This window comes from Vigna angularis, chromosome 1 (genome assembly GCF_016808095.1).
Source record: "Vigna angularis cultivar LongXiaoDou No.4 chromosome 1, ASM1680809v1, whole genome shotgun sequence".
Classification (NCBI taxonomy): domain Eukaryota; kingdom Viridiplantae; phylum Streptophyta; class Magnoliopsida; order Fabales; family Fabaceae; genus Vigna; species Vigna angularis.
The window spans coordinates 44,694,284-44,715,858 of record NC_068970.1 but is presented as its reverse complement, the minus strand read 5'-3'; the positions used below and the strand labels follow the sequence as shown (position 1 = coordinate 44,715,858).

General features: G+C 33.4%; 1 protein-coding gene and 1 long non-coding RNA gene across 3 annotated transcripts; one reads left to right on the top strand and one right to left on the bottom strand.

Moving 5' to 3' along the window:
- The first annotated feature begins 1,526 nt into the window (after positions 1-1,526).
- On the top strand, positions 1,527-17,213 carry LOC108347856 (uncharacterized). Of its 2 annotated transcripts, none has more exons than XR_008247156.1 (4): positions 1,527-1,603; positions 1,777-1,819; positions 2,886-2,969; positions 17,096-17,213. It is a non-coding gene; the product is annotated as an uncharacterized LOC108347856 (long non-coding RNA). The 2 variants fall into 2 exon arrangements; XR_001833925.1 differs by lacking the exon at positions 17,096-17,213 and adding an exon at positions 8,608-8,943.
- LOC108347855 (protein RGF1 INDUCIBLE TRANSCRIPTION FACTOR 1) lies at positions 17,127-21,148 on the bottom strand. Its single transcript, XM_017587299.2, has 4 exons — positions 20,833-21,148; positions 19,135-19,209; positions 18,809-18,949; positions 17,127-17,555 (listed from the first exon to the last, which is right to left on the bottom strand). Exons 1-4 carry the CDS (start codon positions 21,046-21,048, stop codon positions 17,394-17,396), a joined length of 594 nt encoding a protein of 197 aa, XP_017442788.1. The 5' UTR covers positions 21,049-21,148; the 3' UTR covers positions 17,127-17,393.
- Between the last annotated feature and the right edge of the window lie 427 nt (positions 21,149-21,575).

Genomic DNA, 21,575 nt, shown 5'->3' with positions numbered 1-21,575 from the left:
GCTCAACCTGACCGCCATCTGCATCTCCACCGACGTCATTGAGGTCTTCCACTCCATCTTCTTCTTATGTAACTTGTGCAGGGGAGAGACAATGCGTCTTTTCTTATCTTTTCACGCTCTAATAAGCATTGTAACGATTCTAGATTGGTAAAATTGCATGAAGATGAAAGAAAGAAGAAGGATTGGTAAAATTGTTTTTGTCCACTGTAACGATTCTGTATTGAAAAAAATGTTTTTTCCACTATAACGACCAAAAGCCAATGTTTTCCATCATCGTGCAACGCTTTTAGATTGGTAAAAATGAAAGAAAACATAAGAAAGAAAGGAAGAGCGGGAAAGAAAATGAACTAGATCGTGATATTTGCCGACGAATTTTTCGTTCATAATTACTGATGAAATTTTTCACCGATATTTAACACGAATTTACCGATAGAATAAAAATCCATGGATAAAATTTACTGAAAATAATTTTACTAACAAATTTTTGACCATTGATAATTCATTATTAATTTTATTTTATCGAGAAATTTTTGTCAATAATATTAATTTTTTATAATTTTAAATTAAAAAATTAAATTCAAACATGCCTGTATAGTGATAATAGGTAGCCGTTACTAAAAAGTTATTATCAAAACATTATTAACCTATCAAAGTCGAAATAAATATCATTCTATCACATCTTGTCATAGTTTCACAAAATAAAAGAAAACAAAAGCTACTATTTCAGAAATGATATGAAAAACACAAAACAAGACAGCAAACTTCATACACTACTGTAAAAATGCTTATTACATGTCAATTTTTCTATGAAAAAAGTTTAGTAAAAAGTTCTTGCATATTTTTCTTTGAAACTTTTTGGCATGAAATTCATTTATTTTTTCATATAAAATATATTTGGCACGAAGTATTTAAGAATTTTATCATGATTTTTTTTGCATGCAATGCTTGCAAATTTTTTTATATAAAGTTATTCGCAAAAAAAGATATTCCTTACAAATTTTCCTGCAAAAGGTTATTCACAAAAATTACTTACATTTTTTGTGTGAAATATTTTTAGTAAAGAATATCTATGATATTTTTAGAATTATATTTTGCAGGAAATACCTACAAATTTTTTGTGTAAAATTATTTGCAGAAAATTATTACTGATACTTGTAAGTTTTACTACATTAATAATTAGTTATTACTTACAATTTTTTCTGTCAATTTCTTTCTATGAAAATATATGTAATTTTTCTTTAAAATGATTTATTGCAAAAAAATACATGTATATTATTTTTTTAGAAAACCTTCCGTAACTAATTCACGTGGATCTTGTTATATAAAATTATTCTAAAGTAATTATATTTATAATAGTTCTTGATTTTTGATTAAATTAAGAATTGTTATGAATTATATAAAATGTTTTTTGTTTTTATCATAATTATTATTTTAAAAATATGAAAGTAATTTTATAATAAATTAAAATAATTGGCGGTTAGTTCCACTTTCTCAAATTATAGAACTTCTTCCTCTCATTCTCAATAGTCAAACAGTGTCCTTTCTCTTCTCCATTTAGTTCACACGCATTCTCTTCTCTCGCTCCTGGCAACAATCTTCATAGGTTTGAATTTCGATCTCAGTGGTTCACTCTCCTTTAGGTTTCTTGTTTTCACTCCCATTTTCTCTTTTTGCTCTCTGTCACCCTCTCATATTCTCTGTCATTGTTGCGATTTTCACAGGTTATCAAAATGGTTCTGGCATTTGATTATTAATTGCTATTTTCGTTTTTTACAGGTTCTCGTGTACTGGCATTTCAGAGATTCTGCCATTTTCATAGGTAGGTTTTCTCGCTTTTGCTTTGATTTTCGTTTTCAGTTGTGATTTAATTGTATTTCATTTTTGTGTAACTTTCTCTCGCCGACATTTCTAATCCTTTGCAGAACAATCCTATTTACTCAGTTGTCAAGAGTTTCATATCTATGTGAATATACATCTGTCTCTCCTTATACTTTTTTTTTCGTGCTTTTTTTTATATGGACTAGTATATGTTACTAATTTTTTTTTACAAATTTTTAATAATAGATTATTTGTACTATTTTATTAACGGGTATATTTAAAACGGATGAATCACAGGTTACTCTATCGTAAAAAAAAATTGTCAAAAAAATTGTTAAAAAAACATTTTCCTTTATTGTACTCTTGTAGGCTTACTTTTGTCTCACAATTTTAATCACTTCTCAGGCACATTTCGTTCACGTCGATGATAGTGTTACGCAGATGGTTAGATTTTATTATGTTATATATTATTTTTTCCGGTGAACTTTCCTTCACTCTGAAGGACTTTTTTGGATTATTTTATCATGCATTAACCAAACGCGCTCTGATTTGAACCTAACACATGTTATAGAAATCGGATGATTTTATCTTGAAGGTATAGTGATGACAGTTTCTAAAATAGAGCCCTAAGTTTGTGATTTCTGAATAAGTTATTTAGTGTAGCTTATTCATTATAGTTACACATGTATTATAAAATGACAAGACAATTGCCTTTTGATATGAAAGTTCTTCAATGAACTTTGGAACCTTTGAATGGTTTTCTTTATTAGTTAGTCAGCTTTAGTGGTTTCTTTCTTCATTTATTTAATCTTGAACTGAACACTAAGGTACAACTGAACACTAAGTTTTTTATTATAGGTACAACTTTGATACTATTGGTAATATTTTAGTGGTATGTTTCTAATGATTTTGGGATTGCTCGAAGAATATTTTGGTGGTATGTTTTTAATGGTTTTCTCTGTGTGGTCTTTTTCGCTTCCTATTCATTCCAGATACACATGATTTCTAGCTTTTTGTCTTTTTGACTTAATTGTTTTTGGCTTCTTTTTATTTTGCATCTGGTGAAGTTTTTGGTACTGATCAACTTGATCTCAAATTACTGGGATCAGAAAGGTCAATCCAAGCTCTTGGAGGTTAGCTTTCTGAATATGGTAAATATCGCATCAGTTTTTTTGGTAATCTTGGTATATAAACTTGGTATCTATCTGTCATTAGTTGTATATCATAACTCTGATGTATTTTTTTACTGTATATTATAACGATAAAGTTTTAATCTCAATCAGAAAGAAGTAAAATGGGTTTTGTTCTAATTAATGTAATATTATTGTTGATTTTATGCTGTGGGTTATACTAAAATGGAAATTAAGAACTAAGTGGAAGAAAGAATAACAGTGTCCATTGCAATAAAGAGGTGGGGTAATAAATTTGAGTTTTTGATGTGTTGAAAAAGAATTAATAATTGTATTAGGTTGTTCTCAGAATAAGACTGTTCTGTCATGATGTTTGATCACTCGGGTTCTCCGAATAGCACTAATGCAGATTGCAGAGATTAGGAAGGCAGGGTTACAATACTAACAAACTCTTGATTTATTTATTTTGTTTGTGGTATTTGCGTTGCAAACATTTTGGTAGATGTGGATTGGTCGATCAGGTTACTTTATTCTTATATTTGGTAGCCTTCTAAATATCAGTGCTTGAAATAGTGGGGTTGGGTGCTTGAGTTTACCACAAGCACTGCATGTGGTATTTTCCTGTGGAAATCAGAGTATTCCAGGAACAATGGTTTTTGACAATAAAACTAGAGCCCATTTGCTTCAGTGGCCAGTGGAAGAAATAGAGAGCATAAGGCTTAGCAGTTATGAATTTGAAGAAGTTGTGGTTAAGCCTGGCTCAGTTGTGCCACTGGACATAGGCCCTGCCACACAGGTTTTCTAGTACCATTAGGCTAATCACTTAGTTTTTCTGCATAATAAATTGTGAATATATAGTTAACCAATGCAAATGTTGTTGAAAATTTGCAGTTGAACATATATGCTAAATTTGAAATCGAATATTTAGCTTCTAAAGTGTTAGAGAATTAAAGGTGTACAAAAGAAAGAATAAGAAAGGAGGGAAGGAGATAGAGTAAGGAAGGCGGGAAATAGTTGATATCAGTTAGTTGATATCAGTTAGTTGTGAGTTAGTTGATATCAGTTAGTTGTGAGTTAGGAGGGAAAAGGGGAGAGTATAAATAGAAGTTAGTTGAGAGGAGAAGGGGATTGATTCTGTATTCTTTGAATTGTATTGAAACTTTGTCTAGTGGAGGAAGGTTCAGGCTTCCTTGAGAGAACCCATTGTACATTGAATTCTTTGATTGATTCAATAACACGAGAGTTATTCATTGTTTTTAATTGTTCTTGACTATTATTGAGGGAGGATAACTTCTTGATTAAAGAAGTTTATCAAGTTTGGTCCAACCTGCCGGATCCCAAACGTCAGTAGAGCGAGTGCGATGGAAGGCAAGGTGAACCTGTTGGAGGGAAGATTCGATACCCTTGAAACAACGACGAAAGAGTTTCGTGCAGAGATGAGAGGGATGACTCAAGATATCCTGTGCTTTTTTCCAAAAAGAGGAGCACGTTTTGTAAGGTCTCAAAATTTTTAAGACCTCTTGTTCAACCGATTGCCAAATGACAACACATAATTAAAAGTCAAGTTTCTGCCATTGAGATTTCTCTTCATCGAGTATGGTGGAAATATCTTGTTCAAGATGATCATGGTATCCTTGACCAAGAAACCATAACTCCACGAAAGAAGACCAAGATAGATAGTTTTTCCAATTGAGTTTTACAGAAGTAATGGTAGGGGTAGTAGATAGAGAAGGTGTTCCAAAACCAGAAGTCATTCTAAAGCCAATAAGAAGAGGGAAAAACTGATTTGAGGGAAGAAACCCTAGATCAGAGCTACTGTCAAAGGAACAACAAAACAATGACCACAACACACTCAGGAGACTGAGGCAAAACGACCGGCAGTGGTGTGGTGATGTTCTGGCACGGGAAAGGCGACACGTGAAGCCCACGCACCCGAGACTGGCCGGAAAGAAGCGGCGTGTGACGGTGCGTCGAGAGAAGAATAAAGCGACGACCAACAGGGATGGGTCGCGCTCGTCGAGGCGCACCTAACCCTTGACTTCGCTAGCGGAAAAGCTGCGATGGCGGCGATGACGGCAGACAACGACATTGGACAACAGCGACAGACAATGGACAACAATGGCGACACTAGACAACAGTAGATAACGACAGTAGACAGCGGCAGCGGACAACTAAACCTAACTGGATCTTGATACCAACTTATAATTGAGAGAGAAACTAAAAATATTTTATTATTATTGTCTTCTTACCCTATACTATCCTATTTAAGGGATAGTAGATCAACATAAAAAAGGAAAAACATAAGGCTCCTAAAAAGCCCACTCTAAAAAACCCATTAGAAAATACATTATATTTCAACAATAGGAAACAGATTCGATACTTGAGGCATAGGATATTTGAAATGGGGGTTGAAATGGACGAAGAGAAGGTGGCGTTAGTAATGGAGTGGCATGAACCCAGCATCATTAAAGAACTAAGGGTTTTTTTGGGGTTGACGGGATACTACAAGAGGTTTATCTAGGACTATGGAAAGATAGCAAGGCCCCTCACTAATCTCCTGAAGAAAGGAAAGTTTGAGTGGTCACCAAAGGGAGCAAAGGCAATGCGGACGCTCAAGAGGGCAGTGACCACTGCCCCTGTGTTGGCATTACCAGATTTTTCCAAAACGTTCCAAGTAGAGTGCGACGCTTCGGGGAAGGAATTAGGGGTTGTGTTGACACAGGGTAAGAAACCAATTGCTTACTATAGCAAAGCTTTGTCAGGATCTTCACTTAGGAAATCAGTTTATGAGAAAGAATTAATGACATTGGTGTTGGCTATTTAATACTGGCGTCCATATTTGTTGGGTCAACGATTTAGTGTTTATACGAACCAGAAGAGCTTAAAATACTTGTAGGAGCAGCGTATAACCACACAAAACCAACAAATTGGCTGCCAAATTAATGGGGTACGAATTTGACATCTATTATAGGACCGAAGCTTCTAATCGAGTAGTTGATGAGATGTCCCGAAAAGCCGATGAAGGGGAAGAGGAAGAAAAAACTCTACAATTGATAACCAGGCCCTATTGGCTAGATTTTCATTAAGTGGTGGATGAAGTAGAGAGAGATGAGGCTTTAAAGAAGATTATATGGGAAGTAGAAGCTGATCCCAACTCCCATACTTCTTACACGTTAGAGAATGGGCGGTTACATTTTAAGGGGAAGTTGTTTCTTTCAGCTAAATCGAAATGGATACCGAAAATCTTGGCAGAGTTTCACAACACATCAACAGGGGGGCATTCTGGAGTGTACCGAACATATAGAAGGGTTGCCCAAGTTTTCCATTGGGTGGGTATGAAGAAGATGGTGACAGAGTACGTGGTTGCTTGTCTAATATGCCAACAACATAAGTACCTGGCTTCATCTCCGCAAGGACTCCTCCAACCTTTACTAATTCCCAAGGCTACATGGGAAGAAGTGTAAGTATGGATTTCGTGGTCAAATTACCTAAATCTCAAGGATATGAAACGATTTTGGTGGTGGTGGATAGGTTGAGTAAGTATGGGTATTTCATACCCATAAAACATCCGTATACAACCAAGATGATATTTGAGATATTCGTGAAAGAAGTGGTTAGGTTGCACGGGATACTTCTTTCAATAGTGAGTGACAAGGATCCCACCTTCCTTAGCATATTCTAGCAGGAGATATTTAGAATGAAGGGGACTCAGCTTAGAATGAGTACCGCATACCACCCTAAAACGGATGGTCAAATAGAGGTATTGAATTGAATTCTAGAGACTTACTTGAGGTGCTTTTGTTCAGAACCAGAATGCAGTGCTGCCATGGGTAGAATACTGGTATAATACCAGTTATCAAGGAGCTTCGAAATGCACTCCATTTGAGGCTGTTTATGGGAGGTTGCCTCCCACCCTAACCAGGTTCATTCCCGAGGAAACAATAGTGGAGGCGGTGGCACAGGATCTCCGGACTAGAGACGAAGCATTGAATCAACTACGACATCATTTAAATCGAGCGCAGGATCAGATGAAACAGTATGCGAACAAAAGGAGGAAGGAGTCCAGAATTAAGGAGGGGGATTGGGTTTTCCTCAAGATTCGACCACATAGGCAGGTTTCTATGCCTACCAGGTTGCATCCCAAGTTTTCTGCTAGGTATTATGGACCCTTTTAAATAGAAAAGGAAGTGGAATTTTTAGCTTTTAAACTGCAATTACCTACAATTGCCTGGATTCATCCGGTGTTCCATGTCTCGCAATTGAAGATAACAGTGAGGAATCATCAAGTGGAAGGCAATTTACTAGTGGGATTACAGGTGGATGGACCATTATACAGGCCTTTAAAAGTACTGCAATGAAGAAAGAGATAGCAACAAGGCAAGGAGATATCACAAATTTTGAGATAGTGGTAGGAGGGAGGAATAGAAGGTGCTACTTGGGAAGATGAGATGTATATCAAGCAACAATTTCTAGATTTCAACCTTGAGGACAAGGTTGTAGTTGAGGAGGAGGGTATTTTTAGAGAATTAAAGGTGTACAAAAAAAAGAATAAGAGAGGAGGGAAGTAGATAGAGTAAGGAAGGTGGGAAACAATAGGATATCAATTAGTTGATATTAGTTAGTTGTGAGTTAGGAGGGAAAAGGGGAGAGTATAAATACATGTTAGTTGAGAGGAGAAAGGGATCAATTATGTATTCTTTGAATTGTACTAGAACTTTGTCTAGTGGAGGAAGGTTCAGGCTTCCTTGAGAGAACCCATTGTACATTGAATTCTTTGATTGTTCAATAACACGAGAGTTATTCATTGTTTCTAATTGTTCTTGAGTATTATCAAGGGATGATCGACTACTTGATTAAAGAAGTCTATCACAAAGAGACCGAGAAGAAGGAGTGTGAAAATGGAGCTTTTGATAGAAGTAGTTAGGGGTGGCAAAACGCTCAGTCCACCCTATTCGAGTCTAACCCGACTTTGATCTTCAAAAAATGAGTTAGGCTGGGCTAGTTCGCCACCTAATAACAGGTTGACTTTTACAACCTAGCCCGCTAAGCTGTTGGGCTGGAGTGTCGAGCTATTGGGCTAGTCCGTCGAGCTTCTATGCAGGCTACTAGGCGGGTTGTCGGGTTGTCAAGTAGACTGCTAGGTTGCTAGGGGTTGCCATACAGGTTGGTAGACTACTAGACGGGATGTAGAGCTGTCAGATTGATGCCAATAACATTCATAAACCTTTGGAATGGTTACTCCTTGTAACGTTGCCTATATAGCAAATCTAATTCACTTTGAATTGTTTCCATATCTAGTCCAGGTTTCTTGACCTGCACAAAATCAAAGAATTATTCATTCTTAGACATATCATCAAATTATTTTAGCAGTTTAAGTGCATTTGAACTGGTTAAGCAACAACAATGATAAATAAAGCAAGACAATTCAATTATGACAACACAAATCAAAGTGGATGGTATATTCTGATGGCATATGATGACTTTGAGATAACTCACTCAATAATGCTAGCTCTAGATAGGAGAAATGCCTTACTCTTGTGGAGAATTATGGCCATATTCCTAAACAACTTGCAGTATCTTAACACACATCTTGTATTGTCAAAAAATGTTGAATCAATAATTTGTACCTTCACCTGGAAGCATTTGTTCAATGATTTAGATGATGATGTTGATGAAGATGGAAAAGTGGAGGACAGGACAAGTTGTGCCGGATTGACATACAAACCATGAGCTGTTGATGTTGATGAACAAACTTAAAATACCATGCAAATCACGAGCTGCATGTTGAGATAGGTAGATCAGGTCGTGTCGGACTAGTTGGGCTAGTTAGAACGAATTATACTAGGTTGACAGGTTGAATAAGTTGTCTTGGCTCACATATTTTGGCTCGACCCTTTTTACCACCTCTAAAAGTAGTTTGAACCATTTGGCATTCTAGCTATTGTAGATGACCAACTTTCATAGCTAACACCAATTTATTTCCATCTTTCTAGTATTACCACCAAGTTCGTTGTTGATGTCATTTTGGAAATGATTGTGATTTGTTTGGTATATTTTGAAGAATATTTTTAATTTTTGAAATAGTTTATGTAAAAATTTATTAACTTTGATGTTTTGACGATGTTATTCAATAGAATTTATTGTGTAGAAATGCTAAATATATGCATAAACTATTTTATTTTTATAATTAATTAATATAAAGATGAATACACAAAATATTTTATTTTTTGTATTTGTTTATTGGTTTAATAGCCTATTTTGTCCTCAGTTTCGTTGAATAATGTTAATTCAGTCTCCTGTTTTAAAAGTGTTTGAAATGTGTCCTGACTTATTAAATTTTGCGTCAAATTCATCCCTTCCGTTAAATATAACCAAACGGAGTTAATAGGGTGATGATATGGCAACAGTTAGTGGTAACGTGTCATTATTTAGTTGTGTGTGTCCTGACGTGTTAATTAATCCCTCATGCCACGACAATTTTGCCTTCTCCACAGAAACCCTAATTTCCCCCTAGACAAAAACCCTTGTGATGCCCCTTAAACCCTAGCCGCCACCACTTCCCAACCAACCTTGCCTCCGCGTCGCAACCGTGAAGTTGTCGTGAGGACACCATCAACGCCACCACCAACCCTGTTCGTCTTCACCTTAGTTGCCACCATAGGTTCATCTTCTCACACAACCTTCCACCACGCCAGAAACCTCCATGGAAACCCCAAACACCACCCAGCAGCGCCTCCCTTGTAGCAACCTAACCCTGCAATACTAAACCACGAAATAACACGAGCCTTCATCTTCAACCCCAAATCACAATGCTCTGCAATCACCAAAGCCGCGAGCCTCCACCTTCTTGCTAACCAATCCCGATACCTTAAAACAAAAAAATCCAAAAGTCATCGCACAACCATGGCAGCTTCTCAACCATCCCTCTGCTAGCCAGGCCCAATCGCAAAAAAACACTAATAGCAACTCCGCAAGATTCGCTCTAGCATTCATCTTCTTCATCACGAATCTGGAAATTCAGAGAATGCAGAAACCCTTAAGCAACCGCGAGCCTCCGCTGCGCGAGCATCTTCTCATCCATGCCTCGCGATATCCATGCCGCGCTTCCATGACCACCACCGCAAGAATCCTCCACTATCATCAACAGAGAGCTTGCGAACTCGCAATCTCCTCGCGCGAGTTTCTTCTTCAACCTGCAAAAAACCATATGCAGAAATCAACCCCCAAAGTTGTGATGAACCCTAATCGCGTGAAGCTATTCGAAACCTCCATGGCCAAATCGCGAGTTTTCCTCCACGCACCACCAGCAACCATCTTTGTTCGTCACGGCGCATGGACCAATCACTAATTCGCAAAATCGAGTTCTAGGCGCAAGAGCTTCCTTTTTCCCAGTCTAAAACCCTAATTTTGGGTGGGAAAAGTTCTGATACTTGACAAGGTCTCATTGGCCACGTTCATCTGAGTCAAAGTTGATCTAACACGTTAGCACACACACAACTAAATAATGACACGCTACTACTAACTATTGCCAGATCATCACCCTCATTAACTCTGTTTGGTTATATTTAACGGAAGGGACGAATTTGACGCAAAATTTAATAAGTGAGGACACATTTCAAACACTTTTAAAACAGGAAACTGAATTGACATTATTCAACGAAACTGGGGACAAAATAGGCTATTAAACCTTGTTTATTTTAAGTACTAATTTCATAATTTATTTTTGTAAGTATTAATAATAGTAAAATAAATAATTTCTTTACATCTAAAAATAATATAAAATTAAAAATTCGTTAAAAGGAAAATAGATAACAAATTTTAACGTTCTTTAAAAACTATTGGAGTTTGGTATTGTTTTCAAAAGATTTTTAACCATCAAAGAAATAGACAAGAGAAAAGCAAAAGAACACAACAAGATTTATAATAGTTTGACTCCAAGCAAGTCTACATCAAGTCATCCTCTAGCAACCTAAGTTGGAGGGAATTCACTAATCTTTGAAAGTCAAGAATACAATATTTACTCAATATATTCTCACCACACTCAAATACACAAAAATGTCAACCTAAAGAGGCTATACATACACTCTTTAGGAGTCTTGCCTACCCAACTAAGACTAATACAAAGAATACACAAGGAATATAGAACTTGGTGCACCATAAGTGCAGATTTCACAAAGAAAGACAATGCAGATCTTTTGGTTGATCACTCTTTTTCCGTTGGACCCTTAGAGACCTTTTAATTTCTTTAAAACAATGGTTGATGCCTCCAAGATTGCTCTAAGACAACTCATAATGTGTTCTTGTTTTAGTTTGATCAATATCAGAATGTTTTCGTACCTGAAAAAGAATTAGAAAACATATATATAGCCTGGGTACAAAATTGGTATATTTAATCAATTATGTTATTTTCATAATCGATTAATCAATTAGGTCCTTATCTTAATCGATTAAAACAGAGAGCAAATGTCTGATGTGCTTCAGCCATATTTTAATCAATTATGTTATTATCATAATTGATTAAAATTTGTTCACAACTTTAATTGATTAAGGAATACACTTAATCGATTAAAAAAGTGACACAGGCCCAAACATGTGCAATTTTGATCCTAAGCCTAGATTAACCCTTCTAATAGGTCAAAAGCCTATTTTACATGAAATTTATATGGGATCTAACTTAATCTAACAATCTATTCATTTAGAAAAGAACATTAACAAATTCATCATAAAAAAACATAAACTTTATCACACCTTTTTCTAGCTGTACGAGCTTGAGAGACTCCCCTCTCAACAATCTCTCCTGTTTTTTATGACGACCAATTCCATCATATGTTCTTTCTATTCCTGCATCATTAAACACTTTTTTTCTCCCCCTTGGACATTACAAAAAATAGGGCAAGAGAATGTTATACTATGGATGATAGTTATGTAGATCCTAAACATATGAATAGACTAACATTAGAGGTTTAGGACACACATGTCCAATACAGTTATCCAGCGTGAAACTAAAAGTAATTGTTCAACAAACTAGCAACTTAAAACAAATCACAGTAGTTAAAAAAATGAGATAATAATAGAAGCATTCAGAATCTTCCTCTTCTTCATCTTGCTCTTTATTAGATGCTCCCCCTCAAATATCTTGGTTCTTTAATTACATCTGCAGAGCTGCAATTTCTTTATCTAAAGCATCAAATCTGGCCATGTAAATGTAAACAAAGTCTTCAACTGTTTAAGCACATGCAAAATCACCAAAAACATATAACATTTCAAGAACAACAAAAAATAACACCAAAAATATAAAAAAAAAAACACATATATTGCTTGCATGAGATTGTTCAACATAGATCACAAAGGCTCGAGGTGAGCCAACTCTGGATTTTCCATAGCATGCTAGAACAAAAATTAGGGTTTAAAGGCACAAGTGAAACTAAAAACCTTAGGAAGAATGGTAACAGGATTGTGTGAAATTTAAAAATCGGAGGAAATTATTGAAAGGTGCAAATTAAAATAGTGAAAATCCGAGAGTGAAAGACTTACCATGAGAGAAACCATTGAGGTATTGGTTTGAAGTGTTGAGGAACTTTGGAGCAAAATCGCATAGAAAAAATAAAAGAGAAAAATGTAGCATTGAAAGTGAGTATAAATTGAATGAGAAAAACACTCTCCAATTTCCATCCCCATACTTGCGAGATCTCTTTCCTTATCTCGTGATTGGAAAATCCAAGCTTTTTAATTTCTCAAAACAACAACTTTAGTCTTTACTCAACACTGAGTACTAAAACACTACAAGAAAATTACATATTACTAATGAATATAATCCATCGGCAATAGCAAATATCTGTTGATAATTTGAATTTACAAACAAATTATCAACGATAAAAAATATTTCAATAAAATGATCATCGATAAATTTTATTGATAGATAGCAAAATTTGTTAGTAAATATATGTTGGTAATTATTAACAAATTACTGGTAAAATCCATTGGTATTTGTCGTGATTATACCTTCTTTTTTCTCCTTCTCTTTTGTTCTTTTTCATTTTTTTCTTCTTCCTCTTTTTCTTCTTACTTCTCTTTCTCTTCTTTTCTTCATCATTACACCTCTAGTGTCATCATTGCCATGTCTGCTATCGTTGCCTTTGGCTTCTCCTACTCATGCTCTACTTTTTTGTTTCTCTTTCTTTCTCCTCCTTCTTCTCCAACTCTGACCATTACCATGGTCACCACCATCGCCAATGCACCTCCGCCACTACCACAACTTTATCACTACTATGTCTCATCCTCCTCTTTCTCCTTTTTTTCATTCTTCTCCTTCTCTTCTTCTCATTCATCTTCCTTTAACATATAGAAACTTGATATGAAATTTGCTGCAGTTTTTATTGACAAATTTTTCAACGAAATAATATGTTGGTAATAAAAATTAGGTTTAATAGGTTCGGAGGTCCCTATATTTGTGGGTTCGTTTCAATTGGGTCCTCCAATTTTGAAAGTGATCAATTTGGTCCCTAATTTAACAAAATTGAGTCAATAATACCCTTTCCGTTAAATGCAATGGACGTCATTAACTTTTTAAACATGTGGTATGTTGAAGCATCCTTCAAATAAAACTGTGCCACCTGCAAATAAAAGGATGCCTCAACATGCCACATGTTTAAAAAGTTAACGCCGTCCATTATATTTAACGGAAAGGGTATTATTGACTCAATTTTGTTAAATTAGGGACCAAATTGATCACTTTCAAAATTGGAGGACCCAATTGAAACGAACCCACAAATATAAGGACCTCCGAACCTATTAAACCTAAAAATTATTAATTACCGACAAAATTTATTAAAGGTATTGACTATCAAATACCTTTTTTCACAAAATATTCATTAATAATACAAATTCTAATTTACAAACAAATTTTACCTATGAATTAATTATTAATATAAATATTTAGATAACTAGATCATTCTCTTCCAAAGGGATTCCAAACACTACGATAAAATTGATCACGCTTGTAACTTATTTTCCCTGTGACAACATCGGAAAACCCTTCCAAAACGCTGGAAATGATGGCATTGCGAAACAGGAAAATGATTTTGAGCGCGTTTATGGAAGGGTGGAAGAAGCTGACGAAAGTAGAAGGGGAGAGTGTAGGGAAACATGTTTGGATACACGGAAGAGGATTGAAGGGTTTGGTGGAAGGAATGTGAGACTAAAAGAATTTAAGGATTCTGAAAGTATGAAGGTTTTGAAAGTTTGAGGGAGAGAAATGATAGGGAACGATTGACTTTGTGGGGAAGGAGTGATTGAGTTTGGGAAAATAAAAATTAGAGGAAATTGAGAAATAAAAGTATAGTCCAGGGAGAAAAAATAACGTTTTGACACTTTACAATGTCCTAATTTTTTATAATAGTATGATAATTAAGAGATTAACAATTATAAATACCATAATTTACATGAAAAATATGACAATTTTATAATTATTATGTATATTGTAAAAAGTGACAATTTTTAAAAATTGTTATATTAAAACCGTCACATTTAACATGAATTTTTGTAGTGTAACAAAAGAAGATGGTGCCTTCTTAAGCTCTACAAATAACTGATTTTCACTTGTCATTAATGAAATCAAAGGTAATAAGATTTTTTTAATTTTTACATAATAAAGCGCAACATAGGTCAATTCTAAAAAGATGCATGTTGATTATATATTTAATCTCCAATATTCTTCTTGTACATATTAAATTGAGGATTCGGCTATTGGAAACATAAAAGTTGAAGAAAACAAAATAAAAATCAAATGTGAAAATTAAGAAGTTGAAAGCGGATTAATCCACATATTCATGAACTAAACAATCATTTTTATCATAGTTCTTTAAATATTCCAATTTAAGTTTAAACGATTAACTAATTCAATTAATGAATTAATGGATTATACCAATCAAATTTTAATATCCTTAAATGCAATTCATATTTAAAGAAACCTAATTGATATCACAAAGAGATACATTAAAAATTAAAGAAGAGAAAAACAAACTCAAAGCAAAAAATAATTGGTAAAAACTCAATTCAACTTATTTGATATATATTATATTCCATGAATTGATCTCAGATTTATTTATCCATCATGAAGAATATAAAACTTAGAGAATAGGAGAATATCAAAAAACAACAACAAAAACGAGAGGAAAAAGAATAAAAGAGGAAAAAAAAAAGGAAAATTAAAGCTCTAATATTTGGCATTTATTTCTTTGTTTTGAGCACATTTAGGCCTTATATAGGCTTTAAAAACAAATGGAAATGTAATATGCATGTTTTTTTTCACAATTTCAACCAATTTGTCCCAATTTCAAAATATCATAGAAAATAGCAAAGAATTACAAATCCAGCAAACCATGTATCCATTTTGAATCTTTTGAAACTTAGAATTCAATGTTAAAAATATGACCAAAATAGTGAGTAAAGTTAAAAATATAAAATTAAAACAAATATATACAATGAACCTAATTTATTATTACTATTGAAAAAAAATTATGTAAAAATTAAAAATAAACATATGAAAAATTCAATTATTATACAACAAAACTATAAATATATGTATGTGTCATCAACAATTTATCATATCCCCTACGAAAACTTTTCCTTTCAGATGTACATGTTCAAGAAGATGCTCAAAAAGTATGGAGATTCACAAAATGGAAAAGGTTCAATCCAAAGGAATCGAAAGAACATAATGAAAAGTGTATATGTTATGACTGCAAGAAATTTGGACATTATACGTTAGTGTGTCAAAAGTAGGACAAGGAACAATAAAGAGGAAAAATCTCATGTTGGTCTCACGTCTACACATCATCATAACAATCTTATGATGACAGTAATGATATGTTACACAATCATATGACGAAAATATCTCTAGTACTTCCCAACCTTTTGAGGCCTTAAAAAGGAATTTACAATTGTGACTAAGAAGCTTGAGCTTAAGCACTATGTGAAACACTATGTGAAGAGAATAAGATTCTTAAACAAAATTTTAAAATTAAAACACATCTTTCATAAAGCTAAAAGTGGAAGTGATTTTGAAAATCGAAAGTCTTGAAGTGTCATTAAGTAGAAGATGTTAATTAGATAGTAGGTAGTGCACTGGCTAAAAAACCTTCCCTAAGCAAATTACTATGTCAATTGTTTATAATGGAAAATGCCTGACCATCTAGTAAGAAATACCCCATAATAAAATTGTAATTTGGTACAAAGAAAAAAAGTTTCTTACTAATGCAAAACATGCACCGTGGTGTTCTTAAAAAGGAACAAAAAATACATACTAATGTTAAAGACATAATATTGTATTGGTGCATAAATCTAAAATAGTTTTTTTTTTTGTGAGTGACAACAATAATAAAGTTTGAAATACGATCTACTTAGCATAAATAATTGCTTGACATTGGTTGTGATGTTATGTTCAACAAATATTAACGCATAGTAAAAACTAAAATGAAACTTAATTATTTACTACCAGTAGCAAGATAATTTTCATGAGATAGTTCTTACCTCAAAATGTCTCATGCCTCGTGCCTGTCAAGGAAGATCATTAGGTCTACATAAAAAGTGTGGTCATACCAATTGAAGAATACTCTCAAAATTGAAAAAACATAACCTCATAATAGGTCGGTTATATCATTCAAAAGACAATCTTATTTGTGAAACATGTGTAACAGAAAAATAAGTTAAAACATCTTTTATAAGTATTAACTAAATTTATACACTTGTATGTATTTGGTCCCACTGTAACTACATATATCAATGGTAAATGATATAGTCTAGTAATAGTAAAAGGCTACTACAAATGAACATAAGTGAAATTATAGAACCATCAAGTAGTGACTTAACAAATCTTTTCTAAATTTTATAAAACCCGTTTAAAACGAAATTGGTCTATGGATTGATACATCCTTCATCCAACATATATTCCCTAATAGATTATATCAGAACCTTCTTCATCTTCATCTAAGAATCTATAAAGAGTTACAAAATGTTTCCAAAGGTGTAGTTATCATATACTTTAGACAGTATTCTTAGAACACAAGTTAGTCTTCCGATATAAAGTTAAATTTTGCTTATATTTTTAGTTAAAGTTATTTTCTTATTTTTTATTGAAATTTTTGTAGAAAGAAAAGAGAAAGGATGATCCTGATGAAGTGTGAGAAACAAGACTTAGTTCATAGAACATTGTATTTGATAAACAGCAGGCAATAAAAATGAGTACATTTCATTCCATCCTAAACACAAAATTAGTGGCTTGAATAACCACCACCTGAGATGGCAATGAAAAGAATCTACAAATCAAATGCAGGTGCGGTTCATAACTCAAACACATAAGCAAACAACAGAAAGGATGCTAAGAAAAACTGAGACCCATTTATTTGTTCAGAATTGAATGTCAATTAATGTAGCCATTATTTTTGGCTAGGAAAGAGGAGCTCTATGGGGAGCCCCCTTTCTTCTGCTTCCAAGAGAGATGAAGAAGCCATTTGTGTTCTGCTTGTTGTTGTTGTTGGCCATGCTAGTGGTAGCCTCAGAGGAAGTGGGGACAAATTGGGTATAGCAATCAACACTTAGACCCTCAAACTGCAAAAATGTAAGATCAGATTCAATAATGCTTCACACCCAAACCCTCACATCACATACCATGTGATCAACCTGCTGCAATTACATACAATTATTTTTTTGTGGGCCGGCTACAACCTTGTTTTTCATCTTCACAAATGTATCTTGTTCAACTATGGTTTTAGACTCAACACCAGAAACATAAAATTAAAGCTGCTGCATCTAGTAACATTGTTTATTTCTTTCCTTCCAGTCACATTTCAAGTTTTCAAGACAACAATATACTATTCTTAGTTGGTCTTGTTTTTTTTATTCTATATGATAAAATCATTAAGATGATACCATTAAAAGTTAAAAATAATTATTTATTATTTTACTTTCTTTGAAAAAATATCTTTTTCTTTTTCTCATTCTCATCATACTATAATCATTTTTCATTGTTTGTAAGAAAAAGTTTCTGAGAAAGATATACCTTTAGGAATAACTAAAAAGTTTAGGAAGAAAAAAGTGAAAAAAGAAAAAGAAAGTTTGGTGAGACCTACATAGAAAAAAATCTCTTGAACTGACATCATTATATATGTGGAAAAGTGTAAAAATTGTGGGATCCATTAAGAAAATGTCATATATACCATCTTGTTATGGATTATATAAAAATATTAGTAGGACCTTATGTGTCATCATAATATATACACTCACACTTCTGTTTGTTCCACCTCTTCCATAAACCTTCCACTCAAACCCTATAAAATTTGATTCACTTTTTTTCATTCATTCTACTTCTTTCTACTTCACTTTTTTTTTTCTTAAAAGGTCTTATCATTTAAAAAAGTAACAAAAGAGTAATTAGTATGTATAATTTTAAGACTACAACTAAAAATTATAAATGTAATCTATCTCCAAAGAAAAAATACCTTTTCTTTTATCTTGGTTTTGATAAATTGATGTTGGGTACAGAAAAATGTCATGAACTTGAAAAAGAGAATAGTGTATGCAAAGAATACTTTCTGAATTTCGCAATGGACATAAGTAATTAGTTTGACTAAAAGAAGAAAGTGCTCTTTACAACAACTATGTTTGATGTTGTACTTTATATAATTGATTAGAAAATGGTAGCTCGTGTTAGATGAGCATAGTGTGTATTTAGTTAAAGAAAGTGTTGACCAGTAATTTGTTTGTAAGAGTCAATAGGCAAAGAAGAAATAAGAAGTTGAGAGAGAAGAAAAAGAGAAAAAGAGAGAGAGAAAGAGAGATAAACAGTGACATGAGACAAAAACCTTGCATGACAGAGAACAGAAGTGAAAGGGCTCCTGAAGAATCCTGTCACAAGTGCAGCAAGTGTTGGCAGTGCCTTTAAATGACCTTGACTGTGGCCTCTGATTTAAGAATATCACTTTGGCACCGTTAATGGTGTATGGCTGCCATCCAATTCAAACCATCTATTGCGTTAAACTCACTCTAATTATTGTTGTAATTATCTGTCATCATCGTTCACTTTTCACACAAGATACTGAGTTAATTTTGCTCATTAGTGAAACTTTTTTTATTTTTTTATGGCAGATAAGGTTATGTGATTTCTCGAAAAGAGTTACGTTTGTCCGACCTGAATATTGGCGCAATCGACGAGCTTTTCTAGGTCACCCAATCGAACCACGTCATGGTACACATACCTTCTCACCTATACAAAATGACATCAAAAACCTCCATTAGTTTTTGCATCTCACACGCACGAACTTGAACATGCATGAATGCACACATATTATTAAATAATAATTCACATTAATTCACTAACGATAATGGGTTTGTGTACGTGTGAATTGAATTTGAATTTGAACGGTGAAAAAGACTCTTCTACAAGATAAATAAAATTAAAAAAAACATTTTAAAAAATATTATAAATTAGTTTTAATTTATGAAAAAAAAAATACTTCTTTTTTATCTTTTATATTCTTCTTCTTTAAACAAAATGTTAATGTACTTTACTATCAGCATGTTTAGAATCTGATCACTCACATATATTTAATATGATAAAGTTTAAACAGAACAACTCAAACATATAAAATAATGTCAATGTAAAAGATTTGTGGTTAAAAATAAAGTTGAAACTTCAAATAATCATTCCTAGCAAATCTTATTAAACATTCGAATATTAGAATTGAGGGAGAGTGTGGTGAATACTAGTAATTTAGAAGAAGTTGGGCGAAAGTTAATAAATAATAATAATAAAGTATAGAGACATAAGGGGAATTGAGAACAACTTGGTCAAAGCTTTCGCTTTCAATGAAAGGAACAGCTGAGGAACCTTTACAGGAGAAAATGGATAAAAAAGAGATTTTCCGTTTATGTGACAAAAACCAAAAACCAACAAGTGAAAATCAAAGAAGACATAGTGAACCCTTCTGGGAAACCATGTATAAATGTATGCATATATACGTTTATATGTGTGAAAACAATAAATACATGGAGACAACCACTGTTGGTTAACAAGAGAGACACATTCAATTTTTAGAAAAACAAAACTCAATGGTTTTTAAGTAGAAAATAAAGTTCAATGTACAGAGAGAATTAATGAAAGAAGTTGAGACCAATTTCAATTTGGTAACTCTTTTTTTTATCTTTTTCTTTTTTGAAAAGAACAAATAAAAATCATGTACTTGTTTTCTAGTGGAAAAACAAAAGACATCAAAGTATAAGCTAGCACAGACAGATTCTAGCAAGGCGCACTGTGAATTCCATTGACAGATAGAATAGAAAACAAAACAAACTTGACACAGAATCTTACTTTCTAATTGTATGTTTCAGAAAGTGATGAACTCTTTATTGCAGTAATGCAAAGGGATTCCCGATTCCCAAACATCCCACAAGATTCATGTTAAAATTTTCCATTTAAGTTCATCCAAACAGGTTGAAAATTTGGTTAAAAATTCACTTGTGAAATATATATGAAAACTTTCAATATCTGACAGACATCTTGATTATTCAAGGGATAACAAAAAGAAAAGTTACAAAAATCAAAGAAAAACTATGAGAAATTCTCCAAAAGTGAAAGTCAGTAAAAACATAATGATAATGAAAGAAAAGAGCACATGCAAACCAAGATCCAAGTCAGAAGAAGCATAAAAGCAGCACATGCAAATCACCTCAAACATGAGTGTCTTGAAAATGGAAGAACTTGGTGGAAGAAAGTGATTAAAGATATAAAAAGATTGAAGAACAAGTAGAAGAAGAATGGCGGATTTATATATAGATGTGGGGTATGAAAGTGAAATTGTGACGATGACGATGATAGTTAAACTGATACCTGGAGAAGGGAATGGGAACGGTGAGAAGGGAGACAGTGGGGGCAGATGCTAAGGTAACAGTGCAAGCAAAAGACGTTCTTCTCGTTCTTCTTTTGATTCTGGTGGACCCCACAATTGCCAAAGAATGTCTCAGCCATAAGCTTCTCTAGCCATGCAGGTTTCACATTCATGTTTCCTCCACCAGATGATGCTTCACTGCAGCCACTGCCCTTCATTGATCTTTGATCCAAACCACCACCCTTTCTCTCTCTCTCTCTATTTCTCTTTCTCTCTCTCCTCTCTTCTACTTTCTCTTAAACTCACTACTCACTACTCAATTACCAATCCTCTATATACATCTACTTTCACTCATGGATACTAATTTTAAATTAATCTCACTCTCTTTTTTACTCCACCATATATAAATATATATACATATATTTTCCACAATTATTATATACTATTCTTATTATTATTATATATGGCTTGATTAACATAATTTTAAAAATTTGAAACAGGTTTTCGTTTAAAAATTTTAGCTGATAAATATGCACACAAAATGAAAATTAAACAACAGATATCTAGCTACCTTCAGTGTTTTCTGCTGTTTGTAAAATTAATTTTTATTAAAATTGATTTATTAGTGTGCTTTTGGTATCTTTATCTCTTCTTATATTAAAATATGTTGATTTTTTCACATAGAATATATGTTTAAAAATTAATAAACAGCATTAAGTTAAACATTGTTAACTAATTTTGTCCT